This window comes from Ptychodera flava, chromosome 7, assembly GCF_041260155.1.
Source record: "Ptychodera flava strain L36383 chromosome 7, AS_Pfla_20210202, whole genome shotgun sequence".
Lineage (NCBI taxonomy): Eukaryota > Metazoa > Hemichordata > Enteropneusta > Ptychoderidae > Ptychodera > Ptychodera flava.
Window position 1 is genome coordinate 9,689,112 of NC_091934.1, and position 23,266 is coordinate 9,712,377.

The window sequence follows — 23,266 nt, forward strand, 5'->3', positions numbered from 1 at the left end:
TTTCAAACCGTCTTAAGATTGCAAAAAGTTACAGCTAATGTGGCTAAATGTTGGCATATTTTAGTAACATTGCGAGGTGTAAGATCACCAAAATTAGAGAATGTTGCTGTTACTCATATTTTCTGTGTTAATAAGTTCTCATATTAAACCCATTTACCATTTACAATGCCTCGAAGTATATCTAAGATTAGATTTTGCTTCAAAAGTTCAACTTGACCTCAGTACATGGAAGAGCCTATACTTCATGTACTGTATGCAAGAACTTTTGCCAGGTGGCGTTCACCAGCTTAATTTCAATGTAAAAAATATAAGACATTATGAATTTATAAAACACAAATCTATATCAGTGCATATTGGTCCCCTCGACGAATACTGCTTAAGTTGGACACTTTCCAACATCTATTAAATAATTGCAAGTAACTAAATAATCCGCTCATGAACCAACTTGAGTTATTTAACCTTCCCTGTGAATAATATTTTTTAGAGTCCTATGGCTACTTGTGTTGTCAGCGGGGTTGGGATTGGTTACATTCCAGATCCTTGACAGAATAGCTTATTTCGCTAGCTTCCCTGTCAATGTCAACGTCAGAATGAAATACGTGGACGAGCTGACGTTTCCTGCCGTAGCCATTTGTAACTTCAACTTGCATAGGTATGTATCTCATCGTACTCATAGTACATATCTGCTTGGTTTTAGATATTTTTCCTACTGTGTGATTTAATAACGCAGGACATGTGCCTGTAACGGGTTTTAAAATTTCTTCCATAGCGTATTTTATAAACCTTTTTCTCGTTAGGGGAGTGTTTTTCTCTCTCTTGATCTCAGGAAGATTTTGTCGACGTTTGTTCGGGTTTTCTTTCTGAAAGGGTAGGGGCAGAACCTAATGACGATGCGCTACTGGGTTTTTTCTTTTCTTTACATTGTTGGTGATTTAGTTGATGTATGTTAATTCTTCCTTGTAGCGGCTTTATTGATAACGCTCTGCTTTTAGCGTCAACCATTGTAATTTTAAAGAGGATATGTTAACTTTGAGATATCTATCTATCTATCTCACTGTATATATGTATGTGTTTATATATATATATATATATATATATATATATATATATATATATATGTGTGTGTGTGAGTGTGTGTGTGTGTGTATAAAACACCTATTGCCTTGTCATGAGGGCTACAGCGCCCGTCTATTACCTCAAGGGGTCATGTGTTACCAGAAACACATTGCTATTCCCCTAGGCCGTAGGCAGAGGGGTATAGCGGGGTAATAGACGGGCGCTGTAGCCCGAATAAAGACCAAGCAATAGGTGTTTTATAAGCGATGCATTCTTTGTGAATCAGAAAAGCTGCATATTATAATAACAAATCTATACGGTCTTAAACAAACGCCCTGAGTTGGATTCAAAATGTCAGAACCAAAAACTTGTTACAAAGATTGCATCGCTTGCTTATGTTAGAGTAACTCGGTGCTTTGTCAATAATTGATGACAAAATGTCAAAGATTTGCTCCTTGCTTTTTAAAAACTTTGACAATTCTGCTCTATTTCTCTATTTATCGTTACGGAACGATTGCATGTGGTTAGTAAAGCCCGTCAGTGTTATCTGTGAGGCCGATGCAAACTTTTTCCGTGCTCCGTCAATACTTTGGCCTTGGAAACCACACCTTTGACTTGGCAGTTACCCTTCAAGGGGCATGTATACTTGTCCCGGCAATCCGGCAATTACAATCAGGTGGTTGATCCTTACGCTGAACCCCGGTAATTATCGTCTTATTATGCGGTTTGATTATACTTGAACTTGCCATATTCTTCTTACAGCTATAACTCACTTTAAATGTTAATTTGACAACTTATCAACGGGGCATCGATAGGTATTTATCGGAGAACGGGTACAAATTTTCCATATGCCGGGATGCAATATTTGCGAAATTTCAGGAGACGATTCGAGCCAAACGATCTGATCTGAAAGCAAAAGGTTAAGGAAACAAGTTAAAAAGTTCGGCACCAAAACCATCCTCCGTTGCTACTAGAAACTTCATCAGTTGCATAACTGCATTGTTGTAATAATTGTGTTCGATTTGCGCTGGTTGGTTATGAATGCATACATGTATTAGAGTGTACAGATTTTTGCGTGGGATAAATCTTTTAATTGCTATTTATTTTTTTAGTCGTTCAGCCACCATCCATAACGGAATAAGTGATCTTTTGGAAGAAATGTATACGACATACAATCCAGACTTTGACAAGTATGATATTGATGTGACAGCTTCGGAACAATTCTACAGAGACACAGCTCACCTTTTTGAGTATACGTTCTACGCGTAAGCCAAAGTGTTTCAATGACTGATCTAAATTAGGGTATCACTTATATTGGTTGTAGTGTAAAGCGTCCTGTTTCAGTACGATGGCCGATAGTTCTTCCAAATGCAAAATCAAATTCAAGATGCAAATGCAAAAGTATTGCAGTATTGAATTTTGCATTTTGCATTTTTAATTTGGCATTTTGCATTTTGCATTTTGCATTTTTAATTTTGCATTTACCATTTAGAAGAACTCTCTCGACCATCGTTAGACTACGTTTTGGAGGTATACAAGAATACAATTTGCACTAACATACCAATGGCAAGTTGTCCACGCCTACGTTTGAAAGGACGGACATCGTTTTCCACTTTATTGTTTCAATTTTTATGCCCAACATGCCCATACATTATCGCCTTCTGTTGCCCAGGGAAATAAGTCAAATGCATTAATTAGCATAAATGGCCTCCTGTGGTAACAGGGCAATGTGATGAAAAAGCAGTACCTATAAGTGTTCTCAGCTGAATTTTGTTATTTGACTGAATTTAAAACTTTTCTCTCTGTAAACAGACCGACATGGCAGGGAAACTTCCTGTCAAAGGATGACTTCACACCAATTCTCACTGACTTTGGCGTTTGCTACACCTTCAATGCTGGAGATGGCAACGACACACATAAAGTCAAAAACACAGGTTGGTCCGAGTTGCGCTTTTCTGTACGTTGAAGCCACAAATGTTCGGGCATAACGTCGTTTATAGGAATTTCATGATAAACTTAAAAGGGAAGGCTCTCATGATGATACGATGCTGTTGTTGCTTTCGTTGCTGTTGATGATGATGTTGATGACATAGACGACGACGACGACGACGACGACGATAATGATGATGATAGTAATGACGATTATGATGACGGCGGTGGTGGTGTTTATTATGGTGGTAACAATGTTGACAATGATAATGATACGTTTTGTTTTTTGTTTGTTGTTGTTGTTGTTGTTGTTGTTGTTGTTGTTGTTGTTGTTAATATTATTGATTATGGTGGTGGTGTTGCTGGTGTTGATGATAAAGTATAGATGTTTATGCTTTACCCTCTATACATTTAGGGTAAACATTTAACGGAAAACATTTTCTTTATTAATCAGGTAGATCATTTGGCTTTTCTGTATATTTAAACGCCGTTGAGTTTGACTACAATATCGGTCCAAGACAGGGACTAGGCTTTCAGGTAATGCTGTACCAACAGGGTGACATTCCACTGGTTGCTGACCTTGGCTTTGCAGTGTCAGTTGGTGAGGAAGTTCTTGTAGGCGTGGACGTCACCAGCGTAAGTCTGTCAATCTCTGTATGATAAGAAAGAGAACTTTTTTCACCATTTACTAATGTGTGATGGCCTCACACTGGTATAGAGTATATCGAATAGATTTCTTTGTCGTCACCCATTAGGTATATATATTGATACCGCCTAATTTGCAGTTGGTAAATATTTTGCAGCGTTATCCTTGCCTTAACCTGACAAATGGGTTTGCTATATCACAAGAGAACTGCGAAATATTGATCTGGTCCTTCACATCATATACGTCAAACTCGGCAATTTGTAATGGTAAAACTGTGGAGGTCATGTACGAAAATACCAAAAGGTCGTACACTGCAGTAACATTCAAAATCGGCTCCAATTACCAAAGAGGTATAAGATGCGGCATAGATTAGGATTGATTTTTAGCGACTACAAAGGATGGTCTTTTTACACGATTTGCTTTAATTTGGTCGAAGTATGGTGATATTAGCGAGAAAGAGCAAATAGCAAAATCGTGTGCAATACGCAGTTTCAACTTCACATGGAGTATCCAAGAAGATGGCAAATTATACATGATGTTTTGGAATGTCGCAAGTTCTGTTCGCTCAGTTGTTTTATATATATGAACATACCAACAGCACATGCTCCTAGCTCTATAGGTAGTTCTGGTGATATGATTCATATTTTAACATGTTAAAGCCCCAATGGCTGTGAATGTGTATTAAACTGATCTCATAATATCCCCAATTTTCCAAGAGTTTTCTCAGAATGAAACCCATTAAAGCCTGAAAAAGTGTATTACACTGTCATAAGTGTCGTCAGTGACATGTAATTCAAACGTCTTAACATCATATTAGATTTCCCGCCAATTTCAAAAACCAATCATATGACAGAGATAGTAAAAATTTCAAAATGTTAGCCATCGTGTGTTGTGCATTTAAATAAATGGCATCATGCTTGTTTCTGGTATGATCACGATAAGTATGAGCAGGAAATATTGCCATTTGTACTTTTCCGTGAGGGCGCCATTTTATGAGTGTTAAAACTTGTAGGCATAGTCCAAATAAGCGAGGAGTGATACTTTTATATACACGTCCTTCAGTTAGAACATTTACAACAACTTAATGTATAAAATTCGCAGCTATTGGGGCTTTAACATATACCTCATATCAGTACTAGGGGAATGGCAATACAGGCATAGTGTGAATCATAAAAGCCCATACTTACCAGCCTGTTTAAGGGACCATCCGAGGTATACCGTAACATCGTCTTTGAAAACTTGCCCTACTGTCCCAGATACAGAATCTCCCGCCCCCTCACGGCAGCTGTGGGAAGAAGCATTTGAAGTACTACGATGAATACTCGAGGAATGCCTGTCGGATGGAGTGTAAGACGGATTACATGGTGGATTATTGTGGATGCAGAATGTTTTACATGCCAGGTATATATTATTGATATGTAAAGTCAGCTTCGATAATGAAATTTCGCCCTTGAATTTCGCATCAGCGCCCGTTGCGAGGTAGACAATACATTCACAAACATAGTACCAGTAATCACTGGGTTAAAATTTATACTTGACACTTTTAAATTTGAAGTATCAGAGCTCTCTAAATTGGTAGATAAAATGTGTTCCATGTTAAACTGCAACCAACCAATTACGTATGAAACTCGTTCGATATCTAACTTTCAGTACGGAGAAGGATTGACCATACTCAATAAAATTATGTTTCGTACCTAGGAAATGCAACCGTGTGTGATTTTCGAGTGATGTATGTATGTGGACAAGTTGCATTAGGTGAGTATATTAATTTTATTAGCTTATGTTTTCTCATAAACATTTTTAATTATGTTTCAGAATCAGTGTTGACATCATTGGCCTGCGATTTGGAAAATGTTTTCGTCCTTCTAATTAAGTCAATTACCTGAATCATGAGTATCAGTGTTTACCCCTCTGCTAAAGGACAGTTGTAGTGCTGTGGCCTCGATTGCTGTGATATAGAATGTTGCTTGTATTTCGTGCTTTCCATAGCGTTTGTAGAAATCTAGTAGATAACAACTGCCATCTGCGTCCACACTAGAGGGCACAAAAGCTAGACCAGGTAAAAATCTAATAGCCGAGACATGCAAATCAAAAGCTAATCAAAAGTCTCATACAGCAGCGCCCTCTCACACAGCAGCGCCCACTTTCAATTATTAAACACGTCCCCGAGCTCATCTGTCAAAATAATGTGATGAAGGCTTCCTCAACCAGGCCTGCAGAGAGAGGTAAAGTGAAACACGTACTGGCCCGAGACAAAATGACAGTTGAAATACGAACACATTGACCTGCCGAGGAAAAGAAAAAGAAATAGACAGCGTACAATCACGTGGTTCAAACAATAACTCAGTAAGAGTGCGAATTCCAACACCGTATTCTTCCGTGAATAATAAAGCATGTTAAGCAAGCGTTCTGAGCTAGTCAAAGTCATTTCTTCCGACCTACCTTCCCTCACTTTCGGACGCCTGTCATCTGAAACACACAGTTTAATTTAGTCAAAGTACCATACACTGTGACATAAAAGTATGAATTCTTATATTTACCATTACAGAGAGAATGGAGATCTAACGACTGACGATTTAACAAGTTACAGTCAGGGGAACAACATGATTGCTAATATAAAACAAAAATAGCTAAAATAATTGGTACAGAAAACGATTCAGCCCATTTGGTTGAGTCTCTTATTGCTCTAATAACTTAGATGAAAAACTTTTAAGAACTACGTCATTGTAATGGTTTTTAAATATGAATGTTACACTTTCTGCTCAGCGTTGCCTTAATCTCCCGATGAATGCATTATTTTTCGCAGCTGAGCTTATGAACGAGGAGTCACGATGCGAATGTCCTCTACCTTGTACTCAAGTCATCTACAAACCAAACTTGTCTCATGCCAAGTACACATACCAGGCCTTCGCAAATTTCCAGGCAGAGTACTTTGGAGTGCCCCCCGAATATTTTGAGTAAGTACTTGTCGTTAGCATTACTTTGTGTCTCCGTCTCTTTTTATGCAAAGAGAGAGATTCAAAACGTCATGCGACCAGTCTGAACAAGGCATCATTTTACAAGTGGTACAGCCACAAACTGATGACGTCAAATCGCCCTACACAATACACAGTGCCATAATTACAAAGCTTCTGTGTTTTGTGTACGACGATTTGACTTTATCAGTTTGTGGCTATCCCACTTGTAAAATGATGGCATGAACAGCCCTGCAATACAGATCGTTTGAGATTTGTGAATGATGTTCAATCCTTCTAACTCTACATCTCCTTGTGTATACTTGTCGCAAGCATTTACGATCTATCATGTCTATTCTGCAGACAGGATTCGTCACACATTCAACGAATATTCTATGTTAGCAGCAAAAATAACACAACGTAGATTCTAGAGTGATATAGGGGCAATGAGACAAAAAGATTCTTCCAGCTGGCCCCAAATACCCTATACCTTCTCACTAAGGTTTCATGGATCCTATTCCATTACTTGTACTTGAAGTAAACTGTGGTATTATTTACTGCTTTACTTTGGCACGGAGCACGAAAAAAAAAATATTATATATAAAAAAATATATATATATATATAATATATATATATATATATATATATATATATAGAATACACCTACTGCCGTACCATATATATATATATATATATATATATATATATATATAATATATATATATATATATATATATATATATATATATATATATATATATATATATATATGGAAGAGTCTCAAACTTACATTATGATGATGATTTTTGCAAGTGTCACTTCATGTCATGTTCGAAATTAGCCAGTGCTTGTTCTTTTGAACATTGTATGATTAATACTTCTGGATTATTATGTTACACAAATAGGAGCAATCTCGTAAAGCTCCACATATTCTTCCAAGAATTGGCTATCCATGAAGTTCAAGAAGAAGTAGCTTACAACATCTTTGGGTTACTATGTAGGTGATATTTTCTTAATATGTGATCTGTTGATATTTGCAGTGCTATTGTCCCATTCTCTAATTACGCTTTTTATTCGACTGATTTCTTGATTGTCGATTCCTTAAACAGACCAGTTTGTGCTCAATCTTTGATTTCGCATATTGATGCATGTACGTGTCATATATATGCACTACAACCTACAGGATTTAAGGTTCGTAACTGTTTTAACAACAAACTCAGGAATTAATTGGCGCCCTTTCGAATTGCCATTCATTCTTAAAAAGCAGCCAACGACAAAATTAATTCGAAACAGGGCTCAAAGATCAACATTCCAGGTACACCATTCCTATTGTCTGAAGTAAGGCTTGGAGTGAAATAATTCATATGGATACAGCAGAGCATTTAACAATCAGAAACTCAACGGTGATAAACTATATAAACAGTCTAATGTGTTTTTTTAATCCTCTCATTCAGGTGACATAGGTGGCTCCCTTGGTTTATGGCTTGGCGGAAGTATACTGACTGTGATAGAGATCCTTGATATCTGCTTCAAAGGATGTTGTGGCTCTGCGTGGCATTAACCATGTCATAACCTGGCCCGGACACCCGTTTGATGTTCTTACTTGAATGATAAACTCCGCTAAGGCATTTTTCATATTCTTTTCGTATTCCTTGATCTGTAATAACCTACAGCAAAAGCAACTGGCTATTTATAGAAGTTATGGTGAACACGATTGGAACTGATTCGGGATAATTGGATTGTGAAGTTATGTCGGTTTAATCTGCAAATATAAGCTAATCTGCTTTTCTTTTTAAGATATACACTTGTTGTTATGATTAATTTGTAACATTGCAACATTCACCTGTAGGGCATCTAACACTTAATTTGAATAATATGAAGATCCACTTCTCCAAAGTTAGTTCCAATGGCGTTTACTGACTAAAGTCGACATTATATAATGTGAAGACACGCTATTACAATAAAAACAATGGCATCATTTACAATGTACAGATCCTTTGCTTGAAATTCAAGCATTTTTATTCACTTCATCAGTCTAATTAATAACGAAATCAGGTTTGAAATTTTGAAAAAGGCAGCATGCAAGACGTGTCTCTTGTGGAGCAGTTTCACAGGGATTTGTCTTCGGTTCAGCCTGCCACTGTAAATGGAATAACTTGATAACCTTGTTTGGACAGACAAACATATTTGGACAAGTCCGTTCACCGTCTTTTAACCCTGTTTATTTTTGTTCGAAATCAATAAGTCGATATCTGCTAAACTACTTTCTGATTCGAATTTTTACCATTGTACAGCATATACTGACCTGAGAGTGTCGCATGATGACGTCATAAATGTCAAGATTGTCCCTACAATGCATTTTCAGTGACAGGGCTAGTGCGCACAGGCTGGAACAGTGATACGAGCTTCGGCATTTATAAATCGGGACGGTCATTGGAAAATTAGGGTGCCAGTCAGAGTCCATACATGAAGTCGTTGCCCATATGATTAGACTGTGGAGAGTTATGATAAAGGAAGCGTGTCGGTCAAATTTACCACTCGATGGCAGAAACCCCAAACAGATTTGGCGGCGCAATTTGTCCCTTCGCTATTCAAGTTTAATCCTCCGATGGTTGTTATAGATACAACTGACTGAATGTTTTGACATGGTTTGTCTTAATATGAGTCTGGCCCATTTGCATTTTATCCTACTCATGTATTAGCGATATTTATTATACCATCTTCTAGATATATTATATCGACAAAATGTAATTTTTATGTAAAATGCTGTCACGTAGATTATGAGAAATTATTTGTAATTCAATGATTTCTTAATCAATACGTTTCCGAGAAAAGACAATCTTACCAGAATATGTAACTATTTATTCGGAAGTAGCTCAGTATGCAGCGGTTTTGTATTTAACTTTTCCCCTTCGATTCTAGTAGAATAAACTTTTTTATAGCTTTTACATAATTATAAATAGCTTGATAATTATTTACCAGAAGAAATACTTATATATGTACAATAATTTAGCCTACATACAGTGATGTGTGTGCGTCAAGGTTTTTTTACGGAGTTTAGAAGTCTAGATGATGATGACAGAGAAATAAAGTACTTATTGCTCAGGATATGTTTACCTGAAGGTAGAATATTTCAGCGCTTGACCCTGTTTGGGCACCACTTAATGCCGTAACCAGGAAGAGGAACGATGGCTGAACGAAGCTGAAAATCAGATATTCTTGATTTTGGCGTTGTTTGTACATAAAATGGATGCATACTGAAGGTAACCCGTTCGTTTCTCATATCTAAGGTCACGAAACAGATTTGAGATGATCTTCCACAATTAATGTACTCATTAGTTCAACAGTAGAAAACAGAGAAACAAATGTAATGGGATTCTATTATGTTTACACCCCAAAAAAGGAAACCACACGATGACAAGGCTGGGGACATTTGAGCAGTTATATAATCTCTGCAGCTCAGACTAACTACTCTGCCTCTTATAGTGCCGAATATGCGCAGAGGGGTTAAAATGGAAATAAATATGTAATTTTGCAGACAGCAATCAAAATTACTGTAATACGAAATGTAATAATGACAAAATAAAGAAAACGACACCAAAAAAGTGTACTTATTTTCTTCTGAGCTTGCGCGGACGGCCATTTAAGTATATGCCATTCTAAACTGTATCTAAACAAGGAATTCATTTCGGAATGTGATTTTTCATTTTTTTTCCCAATACTTTATACATTGTCGTAAAAGTAGGTTTTTTCGCTTTCCTTACACTTTTAATAGGTTCGTGGATTATGCATTGCAATGCGGGACGCATTGCTTTAAAGACGGGGAGAGTTTCGAAGGCAATTTATCTCACACAAAGATTAACGCGCTTAGGCACTGATATTATTAATTGAAGCGACAGGGTATCAGTTATAAAATTATACATAGCAAATAGATACTATACAGACAAACAGCTTGGATTTCACCGGCATGAGTGGAATTTTTGGACTTTATTTGTTGCCTACACTCAATGAAGGAACATGAAAATATGATATGATGTAAGTTGAAGATCAGGAGCTGTATTGATGTTTACGATTAGATGTATTGTTTTATTTATGTTATAATTCATATGGCATGCATTTTGATATTGTATACATAAACTCAATATTTCGATAAGGCCAAACAAAAGAAAGAAATGTTTCTGGTCAGCGCGCGCGTCACTTGAAAAAGGGCGTCACCCTTTTTTTCCTGTTTTATGGCCGGCGGCCGCGGCAACCTTCGTACTACTATACAGCTACAGTAGCTATAAATCAAGTTTAAGGGTCACTGGACACTGGTGGTGTAAGAAAATTCCGGGCGCATGATCAGTGACTGCATGAACAGTATATATGTGATTATATTGATAAAACTATAAAACTGACCCTCCTCCCTCCCTGGAGGGAAACAATAAAAAATTGAAAAAATTCGCGTCGCCGCACCATTTTCTAAAGAAAGGTTTGACCAGAAATATTTCTTTTTTTGGCCTAATATTACAGGAGCATTTGGGAGGAAGAGGTAGTATGTGCTACCTGTCTCTGACGACTTGTAACTTCTTCACATAAGAAATAAAACCTTATTAACTTTGAAAACAGAGAGCCTCTACTCTGTTTCTGTATACCGATGACCTCTCACTCTTACAGTAAATTTCAAAATAGCTTGGAATTACAAAGTGCTTTGGTGATAAGAAAAAAGTTCCCGGTGATAGAAAATGACGCCATCTGCATTCATTACAAACGTTCTACTTCGACGAAGTTTGCAACAATTTAACCCAATACGACGTTCACTGTACCACACTCAACATCGTCAGTAGTGCCGCGCTCCCATTGAAAAACTCAGCCATACACTGACTGCTTTAATATACTCATATTGCCTTTATCACATTTCCGGTCGACGAAACTGCACAGAACGCTAACTATAGTTTTTTTTCCTCGGTACAGTGTGTACGGGTCGGTACAACGATTGGTGTTTCCCACACTCAACGTGTTCTGTGAGTGAGAAAAGTGGACGTCGTATTTGGTTAAATTGTTGCAAAATCTTTCAGAGGAGAACGTTTGCAATGGATGCAGTTGTTTTTATTTTATATCGCCGGAAACGTTTTTCTAATCAACCTTGCAGGATGTAATTCCAAGCTTTTTTGAAATTCACTGTAATCCCCCCCCCCCCCCCCCCGATGGTAGACGATGACCTGTACTAGAAAGTATTATTATGATGCAGCAGAGACGTTAACGGTTTGGGCTTGACAGTAATTTGGTTCGGACCCCGGTTGTGGAAGACCATGAATCACAATAAGGCACACGTTCAAACCCAAGACATTCAAGGGGAAGTCAACCAAGGCTGATCTTTACACATGTGCTAGCTTTTTAGGTCACTTATTCCGGAAAAGCCGTTTTCGCCACTTATAAATTTTTTAGAAAAAACGGATAGAAATTATGGCGGAAGTTGCATTTTAGGGCTTCATCAACTCACTGTATTTTGAATCATGGGAAAAAAGCGCCTAGCCTGGCGCTTTCATTACGTGATATGGCAGGGGCATATCCGTATTTTTAAGTGGCGAGAACAGCTTTTCTGGAATAAATGACCCAAAAGCTAGCACATATGTAAAAATCAGCCTTGGTGAACTTCCCCTTTAAATTTCTGTTGTCAAGTTCTGTAAAGTTCGGGTTCTCGTTTCAACACTTTGACAGGGTGAGTCGCGAGACTTTTTCTCCTCAGTGATTGATGATATGCCTCGAACACTTTGTTCTACGTTTTACTCAGAATGCCGATATAAAGCAAGCGGTCGTCGGAACTGCGCATGTGCAACGTTCCCGTTTACAAACGATGTATTTCATGCTCTACATAGATTCATCACATCAACATAGCTGCAGCATTAAAATTTTACGATGAACATTATGACAAACATGTTTTAACTTTCATCAATCACCAACGTACCTTGGATACGGTGTTTACATCTGTCGTAGGGGTCCCTAGCGACCTTTGAGCGCAGTTCCGACGACCGCCTCGAGTCTCTTCAAATAGATGACGAGTTTAATAATCATATTCGTCCGTAAATGACATACTGTGAATACAAAATTTGAGACCGCCCCCCCCCCCTGTAGCTGCCTAAACATTGCGTTCACAATTCTTGACAATACGTTACGACCTCTGTATTTATTTCCAGCAATGGTTGAACAAATTTCACTCTTGTGGTGACGTTGACGTTTGAAAGCATCTCAACAATTGACATACAAACGCTGACAACAGAGAGAAAGGAGTAAAATTGCGAATGTCATCATTAAATATGAAATCAGTAGGTGTTCTTTCATAGGACTTCATACCATAACAAAGAGGTTGGACAATGTGCATAATGCGCGCACAGCTACAGTCTGTGGCGGTATTGTTCGCAGATGGCAGCCTAAGAAAGTTTTGTTTGAGAGGCTACATATATAGAGCTACGAAAAGGAATGACGTCATAGACCTGTCTTCTCGTCGTGTGACGACAATCAGTGTGGGATTTAGACTGAACCGTGGTGGCTGGACTTTTGGTGAAATTTGTGAAGAAATAAATGTTAAACCGCGATTGCCAACACTGAGAGTCGCCTCTTAGGCAAGGTTAAGATCAAGTATGTGGTCATCGAACAACACTGTACAACCGAATGGCCTATTCAAGGATACGACTGGAGAGAAGAATGGCACAGAACTAACCGACTTTGGGTCAAACCTGAGATTAACAAGGGAACCTGGCAGAATGGACCATGGTGCTGCTGGTAAAAGGCCAGGATGCATGGGGATTCTGCTTTCTGGTTTTGCTGACGACTGCGGTATCTCGGGTATGAAGTTTTTGGCCGGCAAATCGGTGGTCCCACTCAGAAGGCAAGTATGCTGTCTTCCTTCATACCAACGCAAACGCGACCGTGAGTGCCATTCTTTGAGTGTGACATATATTTTCCCCGCTCTTTCACAGCGAAACAGCTAGACTGTTTAACTCCAAGGAGATAGGAACTCAAACGCTTTTGTTACGAACAAAAACGAACGTCACGAAAGCTCTTTCATATTCAAATTTCACGCATACCCTGTCTATCCAATGCGTCAGAAGCGGAGGTCACAACCACTGGTTGTGAGAAACTGTCTTAAACATCCGTTATACTGCTAAGATTCTTAACGAAATGTGGACTTCGGAAATGCAATATCGATTGAAATTTTTAGTAGATCATGTGCCCCGGGGTATTACTTCGTCCACTCTTGTGTGATATTGCACAACAAACATTTACCTGTTGTAAACTGACAGTTTTTAACAGTGTAAATGGCCCTGATGTATGTTTTTCAATTCTTAAATGACCTTGAATTTTACATATAACAAATATTGAACAATATTCGATCTACTAGGTCGTGAAAGCCGATGGTATTTTTGCATTCAAAGTCGCTGTCAGTTTAAAACTTCAGGGCAGTGTGTCTTGTAATTGACTGTAATTTCCGCCTTTACAACGTTTAACTCTCAAAGTAAAAGTAAGCCAGGCACCGAATTTTCACGCACAAATATGTTGCTATAACTAATGCTAGTGCATACAATGCTAAGTATTTCTGTTCAGTACACGAAAATATTTCATAGCAAAATTAAGGCCATCGCGTAGATATGTTAAATGCTATACTACAACTTGTACTATCAAGTAGGGAGCAATTTCCCTGCAGAATTTCATTCCATTTTTGGATGAAAGATACCTCTCCACATGAAGACATGTGGCCTGTATTTCAAATTGGAGTAAGGCGCATAAGATGGCAAACCATAGCGGAGATTTCACAGATACTGTCCTTTAACAGTAGTCACTGCGGTTTCCCAGTCCATCTTCAGGTCACTGATCAGCGAGGACAGCTACTTTATGTACATGTAGTGTACGAATTCTTATAGGAACAATATTTCCATTGTCCATTAGAACAACATTATCATCGTTTCAACACAATTTCACAGTACCCTCATATTTTACCGACAGTCATAGAAGAGACCAATTTGTATCTCTATAACGTACGGGCAGTGCAAAATTTCCACTCTCAGCTTGGCTCGCGTATCGGTCGTGGACATTCACCCCGCCAGGTCGAATGGTATGTCAAGGCATGTCATTAGGTATTCTGCTTGTCAACACCATAACTTGAGACACGGTGCGGTGCCCAGTCAGTCCAGAAAGCAGATAACGTAGGAGAAAATTACTTGGTTTAAACCAACATTGGCATGAATGTACTCCGAGCCTTGCAATTTTGCACCACGGTTTGTCGATTGTAAAAGTGGCATTCGCGAACTGTGTTTGCATAACATCGTGTTTGTTATGATGAGGTTCTCCCATAGTGCGTGTTAGCGGAGAAAGCTCAGTCATCTTTCATGTTTTGTACCTATAGTTTTAGTATCTAGATGAATGTAAAATCATTTTCCTTTGTGATTATTGTGATAATTCGGATTAAAGACCAAATTCGGCATCCTTAAATAATGTTGTTCAAGTTACGCTTCAATGCAAGTGAGAAGGTTGACTGAGTATGAATGATGGCCAACGAAGCATGCACGTCATGTTTGAGTGAGATATAATGGCTTCTGACATGTTAATATTGCATTGCCATATCAGTTTCATAACCTCAGGGTCATCCTGCATGTGAGGTTGAGTTAATGTCTTCACTCACACAGTCAAAAAACAACTCATTTTCAGGTATAATCCCATGGTATCGTTAGCCAACCTAAATAGTCACTTTCTGTACACTTTTTAAAGTGTCGCTACATAACCGCCCCAAGTGGTAGTGAGTTTCTGTTCGCTGGATGTCATTTAAAAGGATCGAGAAGTGCCTGTCTGCTCATGTTGTAAACATTCCCGACCTGACAGAAGTTATATTTTCACACTCGAGTAGACAAAAATTAATGTTATATTTATTTTGGTTTGCAATATTCAAGTATGATAACCAATTATTGCGGATAACAACGAAAATATTTCCTAACTTTTATATCTTTCCGTAATCTTTCTGCAGGATTGTGTGGCTATTGGTGTTACTGACTGGAATTGGCCTTCTGTCATATCAAATATTGGACAGAGTGTCCTATTTCGCCATCTACCCTCTGAATGTCAATGTCCAGTTGAATTATGTCGAAGAAGTGACGTTTCCAGCCATTGCTATTTGCAACTTCAACATGTATTCGTATGTATGTTTATTGATTTCATGAGTACTCATGTAAGGTCATTCTCTGCCGGTATACTGTGCCATTGTAAAAGTGAAAACGATTTTGTCCCGTGGAAACGCCAAGATTTATAATCGGCAGAAATGACCATTTAAGAGAAAAATTGTCTTTGTATGCACTACGCCAGGAAATACTACCCATACGAGACAGTATTTATTCGATGTAAACCTTGCACCTTACTTATAATAGTCATAATTTTATCGGTCAGATCGAAAGAAAATTGAGAGAAATGTGTTTTAGCAATGCTGTAAATAATGACATGCAAGACAGCGCACTTCTTGAAATCAAAGCAGCACAGACAGTCATAACAAAGCCGTGAAAACTACAAGGCCAAAAACAGAATTATAACTGTAGTTAAGCTATTGATCTGCTAATTGACTAATCTGCTGACAGCATTAGTGGATTATCAAAGTAGATGACGTCAACAGCGAGTGCAACAGTATTCTCTAGCACGCATTGACTGGTGTTATACCACTCTCCGCCTCGTGCCCATTGTTCTAACCATGCTTTCTAATTTCCATAACCGAATATTTTATTTTTACCACCTGGCTTTCTTTTGTTTAAAAAGTGTCCGATTTACAAGTTCTTTTGTTTAAAAGTGTCCGATTTACTAGTAAATCGGACAGTTCTTTTGTTAAAAACTGTCCGATTTACTAGTAAATCGGACACTTTTAAACAAAAGAACTTGTAAATGGACACTTTTTAAACAAAAGAAATCACGTGGCGACGAGTAAAAAAAACAAATGCGAGACATTAACCAGAGGAATTTATTTCACCATCAAGTACAGAGTAAAGACACTTTAAAAGAATCACCGGACTGAATTAATTTTGCGTGACTGTACATCTCAAAATCAATTACAGTTCACCGTGAAATGACGTATTGATTGCAAATATCACTTCTGTGTTAGGGTCATTGTTATCATGATCATTCGAATCTGAAATTTAAGACTTCAAAGTCAGTTGTCAAACACTGAATGTGGAGATTTCAGTCGCCTTTGGTAAAGTTAAATCTAGCTATAGGAAACACACGCAGTACCACAGTCATTGTGGATCTAGACATATTGTTTTTTTTGTACTTGCAGTTTCTGTTGCGCCTTTCTCTGACGTGGCTGTGTAGCTTGGTCTTCCGATTGTGGCCGTTAGCACTGGCGTGACAGGGGACTTTTCTTTTCCATCTTTGGCTTTGGTAGTTGAAGTGCACCGGATACAGCTTTCATTTGTACTTCATCCGCCATATCGAACTACGTAGAGCGACTCGGCAATTGCATGTATGCTGCTCAAAGTTTTCGACCCAAATGAGCAAAGCGTGACTCTAACGTCGATCTGCAAACACCTTTTCACTTCATTCAACCAACCAACCAATCAAGCAAATTCATACAATTCAAATAAAACCAGGTGCTCAACCACGTCATCGCACTACAATAGCAACACATGTCAGCTTTGTTTTATCCAATCATGGGTTGTTTTTTTATACTTTCGTTCAACAAGGTGTCAAAACGCGTCAATGTTTTCCTGCCAAAGTTTCAATGTGCACTGCACTAAAATTACAAATAAAAACTTTCGGCGTGCAAACAAGGCTCTAAAACTCGGCAAATTCGTGGTATAACACGGTAAGCGAACTCGTAGTCGGCGGTTTACGGAATTTAACGGTACAGTTTGCCATAAAACTCCTCGGCCCTGCGGCCTCGGAGTTTTACTGTCAAACTGTACCGTTAAATTCCGTAAACCGCCTCCTACTCGTCCGCTTACCTATAGTAGCTGATGTTGACTTCATAAAAAAACGCCGTCAAAAGAGCGATGTCGAATAAAACACATAGTCCCGCTAGTTAAATGGTACATAGCAACATGTTTGCGATTGTTCCGGGATTAGTGGATATCTTAAGGACGTTTTATATTCTGATACTTTTCTGATGCACCTGTCCATATTTTAACGTTATCTGACAGCCTAGGGACCGCTAATTTGCGTGAAATTTTAATTTTTCACTGCAATTTCTTTTTGAAAATCATATTTTGGTAGTGGTGATACTTAATTTGTGAGATTTCTGGTGTAATTCTAGCAACGTGAACAATACACTAAGCATAAATCCCTTCGAATAATTTCGAAACCGAGGGAGAAGCTTATGGAAATAAATCTTAATCAAAGAAATTTGCAGGACACAACAAAGTTCCGCTACCTTGAATAGCTTGTCTTGTGCTAAGGGATCAAATTGTATGATGTTGAAAAGATTTGTGGGTAAAAAGTCGAATTCTCATCTCAGCAAAAGTTTGAGATTGTGATCTGACAAATACGCACATGCACAATTCAGTACGGCTCCGAGAGAGAGGATGTGTTAGAAATTCGACAGCAATCACACGTGATATGTTTGCATTACGTTACAAGCCTTCCAAAGCCTGACACTGTCTTGTCTGAGCTCTACTTTGTTCAATATCCTCAGGCTAACATGTCTGCTGTGTTTTTTGTACATGGGTACTTCTCTTTTCGAATGACGTTCATAGCACTGCACAATAATCTTACCTGTTGAAGATTAGCCGCGACATTGTCGTCAATTAATGAGGCCATCCCGTAGTCAAAGCACAGTACGGAATGATCACTGAAGGAATTTCGTTTTCAAAAGGGATTACTTAAGGTAGTTTTTGTCTTTGCTGGCAACATCCGACAGGGAGGAAATTGGACATTGTTGCTCATTTGCCCATATTTACATCGATTTTGAAAGTCCCGCTTTGTTGTCGTCGTGTTTACATTGTTTTAAACACGCGGGTAAAATGTGTCATTTTGTGACCATTAGTGTGATATGTGATCTATTCAATTCGACTGCTGAGTTAGCCATCATTTCATTCAAATGACATGAACAGCTCAGGCAATAGGATAAATACAAGCCGATTGCGTTTCTAAGGGTGAGGCGTGAAAGGTTCATAGGATCACTTAGGGATTTAAGGTGGCGTTGCACTCAATTAATTACCCTTTTCAAAGCAATAGTTTTTGTCAAAGATGACAAAGAAACCCCCTAATACTTTACATATTCCATCAGCATAGTCTAGAATCTATACTTATGTGTAGTAGCACGTTTACTCGAATGATGAAGGGGTGCACATTATGGGTAAAAAACCTCAATCTTGGTTTAATTAATTTAGATAAAAAACTTGATACTACTTTTATTAATTATAGAGATCATTTAAAACTCAAGTATATGTAGGGAAAAACTGCAAATTCCTTTTGTGTCATGTATTCTCACTCTTTAATGGTGGGCGTTGAAAGACTGACATATTGTATGACACACAGAAGCTTCAACAGTTCATGTACTTTCACTAAAGTTATATTATTATCTTTAGAAATAATGATGTCAGGAAACTGCTCCTAATTATGAGTCCAAAACACCGCTATGCATATTAATGATAAGGTTAAACTTTTTCCGAGAAAAATAATTTCGTATTTGTCTTTTGCAAAAGGATTCAAAGCAAGCCAAGATTTGTATTCACATTATGGCTGCTTTCATCACTTTGCCGTTCGATTATCATTTTGCAATTATCCAATCCGGTAAGATTTTGTCTTCTGTCTCGTTCATCCTGACTTCTTCTGTGCTACATTTTTCAACACCATTGCAACACACTACCAAACCGAATATTTCGTTTAGAGATTAGTACAACCTGCTTCACGCTATCTTGAATTGATGTTACTCGCCATGCATTATTAATTTTTTCAGCTGTAATTAACAATTCTAGACACAAATTTGCAATCATATTTTCGTTCAGCCTGTCCCATTGATTCAGAGGATTAACCTTTTGTGTTTTGTTGTGTCTTGTTTTGTGCTTTTACCTTAGGTTGCAATATACAAACGAACTCAACTTGACTGGCCTTTTCTATGAGATGTATAGTACTTACAATCCAAACTTTACCAACTACGACATCGAATTAACAGCATCAGAGCAGTTCTATAGAGACGCTGCCCAACAGCCCAGCGCGATGTTTTACAGGTGAGTTATTGCAACTCCGGTCATGGGCAACGCATTCCTTTCCACATGGAATTAGAAACATTTTCGCCACAGGTTTTTGTATCAGCTTAATGCTTTGGTGAGTGATACTATGCCGTGCTTCTCCTTGCATTCAGATTGGACTACACACCGAAATAATTTGTAATTTATTCATGGTAATAAGCTTATATCTGACTGAATATGTCTGACATCTTTTGAGGATTTTTCACTCATTTAAAATGCTTTAGGGGTAAAGCAAGGACCTGCAATAAACATGCAAAACAAACAGTAAAACATCATAAAAGGCAACAGCTATGGCTATTTAGTTGTTACTTGCTAGTTACATGACATTCCATATATACTTGTATTGCCTTGTCACTTAAGAGCCACATGGCAATGGAGGCCAATGGAGATAGATGCTGTTCAATCAATTCTCACGGACTTCGGCGCCTGCTATGCATTCAACACAGGGAATGACAAGTATGGCATTCGAAAGGTCAGAAATAAAGGTAAAGTATGATTCAAAATTTGTGTGAATTACTTAATCTTGATGTTGACGTTGATGGCAGCGATATATGGTAATGATAATGATAAGTAAGGAAATAATTTTATCATTGAGGTAGGGTGGCACATAAGTAACACACTTGTTTAAAAGCAATATTATCAATGATGACGTGAAAACCATCTCATTCTGTATATTTTCTAAAAGCGGAGATAAGAGTCTAAAGTTAAATATGGTATCAATGGTATAATCGGAGGATGGAAGTGGTGCATATTTGGGGTAGAAAATCTCTGTTTTGGTATAAATGATAAACGTGATACTACTTTTTGAAATGTAATACCCCATTTGAAATTAAATTTATGCAGAAAAAGAGATAGTTTCGTTTTCGTTTTGCTTTATCTTTCTTCATTTTAGAATGGCAAGGGTTTAAAGACTGACATTCGAAAAAGTTCATGATTAGCATATTCTAAATGACTCGCATTCAAAATGTAAGAACTTTATTGCAAAACAAAATTGCCGCTTTGTTATATTGTATTTAAGTACATAATGTGAAACTTTCACAAAATTTGACCAGGCCAGTGAAAAGTTTTGAAATGTTGAACTCTTGAGAAAAAAGGAGCCAGAAATCGGGTGATTTGCATACATTTGCAACATTTGTATGAGTTAACACTTCTATCTCACCCAACTTACCACTGCCTGCTATAATGACAGGTGAAACCTTTCAATATTTTGATCTTGCGTGAATAAATTAATGAAAATTATAATAATCTTTGCAAGAACAAAATACGCTGTGCCATGTGCAATGCCACCTTAAATCCACTACTAAAACTACGCCATGGCTGCCTACCTGATGACTGCGACAACGACGCGCGGGGATGGCAATGACCATCAGCATTCTTTCATTTCCAATAATTTTGATACTTAGGCACTTCACATGGGTTAAGTGTGTATTTGGATGTAAATCAGTGGGACTACAACATCGGTCCTCGAGTCGGGGCCGGTTTTCAGCTGATGCTATATGAACAGGGAGATGTACCGATGGTCAGCGACTTAGGCTTTTCAGTAGCCCCAGGTGAAGATGTCCGGGTCGGCATTGAAGTGACAAAGGTCAGTACGCCACTCATTCTTCTTGTTCCCTAAAAGTAAATGGTAGGTCAGAGTGTCTCTTGATTTAAAATTCCTGGCAGCAACACTGCCAACAGAGCCATACCCCTTCCTCCCTGTCCCTCACTATGTTCTCTTTGATTGTTGCAAAATAGGCTTGTGTGATCATGTTGACTACATCTGTTGCTTGATCATTGTTTAAGTTAGTGAGCATTTAACGACTTGTAATTTTTCTGAGTAAAGAGATGCTCATAATCCATATTTACGGCAAGGATATTTATATTCAAAGCATTTTTTAAATTTTTTTGTGTAGTAATATTAGCTATTCCAATTTTTTTGCAGACTAATGGTTGATTGTATTTGAAATGACTTCTTATTTTTTATTTACTTTCCATTGACATCAAACAATTTTGAAGAGTTTCTTTTGAACATCATAGTATTTTGGATCATTACCAGTAAGCATTTAGCCATATGGACTAATTGAAGTTTTCAATGTTATCATTAAGAAGTGCGAAAAAGATATTTGGCATGGTGTTTTAATTTTCCGAAGGACCTGAATCCATAACTTCCTTGTCCCTTGTGTTGCAGAAAGTCGGATACTGCTTGAAATCCTACCACACAGGTATTTCAAGCAGTACCAGACCCCCTGTGGATTGGCAGGCTAACAGGAGGCTGCGCTGAATATCTCACCAGTTTGGCAAGAGTCTTGCACAGCTTTAAATCCCTGCCAATTGGCAGGTTAAAGATGCACTGAACATCTCGCCAATTTGGCGAGATTCTGGCACTGCCAATGCAGGGATTTCAAGCAGTGCCGTAATCTCGCCAAATTGGCGAGATTCTAGCACAGTGCTAGAATCTCGCCATTTGGCAAGATATCCAGTACAGCTGAAACCTTAACAAACTGGCAAATGTCATTCGCATTATCCTGATATAAAGAAAAGTGTTTCAAAAATCAATATTTTGAATAGCAATATTGACAAATCCAGGTTTTGCTGATTAAAAAGCCAAACCAAAATGACCATCCCTTAAAATCAGATTTTTTCATGAAAATAATTGGAACTAAATTCATGGTTTCCTTTTTTTACACTTTTTTCCTGAAAATATATCACTTCAAAATTACTTTCTTTCCAATCCGTTTTTTTCTTATAAGTTTCTTGATTTTTGTTTTCCCAATTTTTAGTTTGGAATATTTCCAAGGAAAAACCTGATTTTCGCTTGGTTTTCGTAAAAGAGGAACTCTTTTTCGTTGTTTTCCTTCTGTTGATAAACAATCCTCCAGTGCCACATATTTTAGTTGATGTATCCCCAGTGTGTGTTCTATAGTTCTATGCAAGTTTATGTCGACCGTCTTTTCAATTCAGGTGACAAATCTACCGCCCCCACACGGTGTCTGTGCAGAGAAGTCACTTCAGTATTACGACCGATACTCAGTAAATGCTTGTCAGCTGGAGTGCAAGACAGATTACGTGGTGGAACGTTGTGGATGTAGGATGTACTATATGCCAGGTATAGTAGTATCCAAGTAGACTGGCAGATCGGAAGGCAGGTGATAGGGTAGGTCGAGAAATGCCCATCTGCCTGCATTGAGTATTTGCTGTTACCAATGAAAGTCAGTCAGAAATGCTGTTTGAAAGGGGTAGGTCACGAAATTCGATTTAAGAGGAAAAATATATGATGCAAGTTGAACAAACTTATGTCGCAGCTGCTAAGCGAAAGCCTGGTATGATAACAAAACGACTGGACAAAAAAGTATTAGCACATGAATGTAGCTGTCTGTAACTCCCTCATACAAGATTGGCAACTACTATATGAAAAATACGCCTTTCATCTGCGATACACTGAGCACAATGTTAGGCTGACAAGTCGATCAGATTCACATCTCAGAGACTGTTTGTAGTA

General features: G+C 38.0%; 2 protein-coding genes across 4 annotated transcripts in view; both read left to right on the forward strand.

Annotated features, from left to right (window-relative positions):
• The first annotated feature begins 139 nt into the window (after positions 1 to 139).
• On the forward strand, positions 140 to 8,930 carry LOC139136736 (acid-sensing ion channel 1-like). Of its 2 annotated transcripts, XM_070704547.1 has the most exons (9): positions 140 to 652; positions 2,169 to 2,321; positions 2,869 to 2,990; positions 3,440 to 3,621; positions 4,888 to 5,032; positions 5,330 to 5,386; positions 6,438 to 6,588; positions 7,492 to 7,583; positions 8,041 to 8,930. In XM_070704547.1, exons 1-9 carry the CDS (start codon positions 591 to 593, stop codon positions 8,145 to 8,147), a joined length of 1,071 nt encoding a protein of 356 aa, XP_070560648.1. In that variant the 5' UTR covers positions 140 to 590; the 3' UTR covers positions 8,148 to 8,930. The 2 variants fall into 2 exon arrangements, with proteins under 2 accessions (XP_070560648.1, XP_070560649.1); XM_070704548.1 differs by lacking the exon at positions 2,169 to 2,321.
• Positions 8,931 to 13,042: 4,112 nt separating this feature from the next.
• Positions 13,043 to 23,266, forward strand: part of LOC139136738 (acid-sensing ion channel 1C-like) — a 31,014-nt gene continuing 20,790 nt past the window's right edge. The window contains exons 1-6 of one of the 2 annotated variants that reach the window (XM_070704552.1): positions 13,043 to 13,454; positions 15,585 to 15,752; positions 19,612 to 19,764; positions 20,146 to 20,270; positions 21,189 to 21,370; positions 22,729 to 22,873. In XM_070704552.1, coding sequence (XP_070560653.1) covers positions 13,207 to 13,454; positions 15,585 to 15,752; positions 19,612 to 19,764; positions 20,146 to 20,270; positions 21,189 to 21,370; positions 22,729 to 22,873 — 1,021 coding nt within the window. In that variant the 5' untranslated portion in view covers positions 13,043 to 13,206. The remainder of the gene's footprint in view (positions 13,455 to 15,584; positions 15,753 to 19,611; positions 19,765 to 20,145; positions 20,271 to 21,188; positions 21,371 to 22,728; positions 22,874 to 23,266) is intronic. The other variant, XM_070704551.1, reaches the window with a different exon arrangement.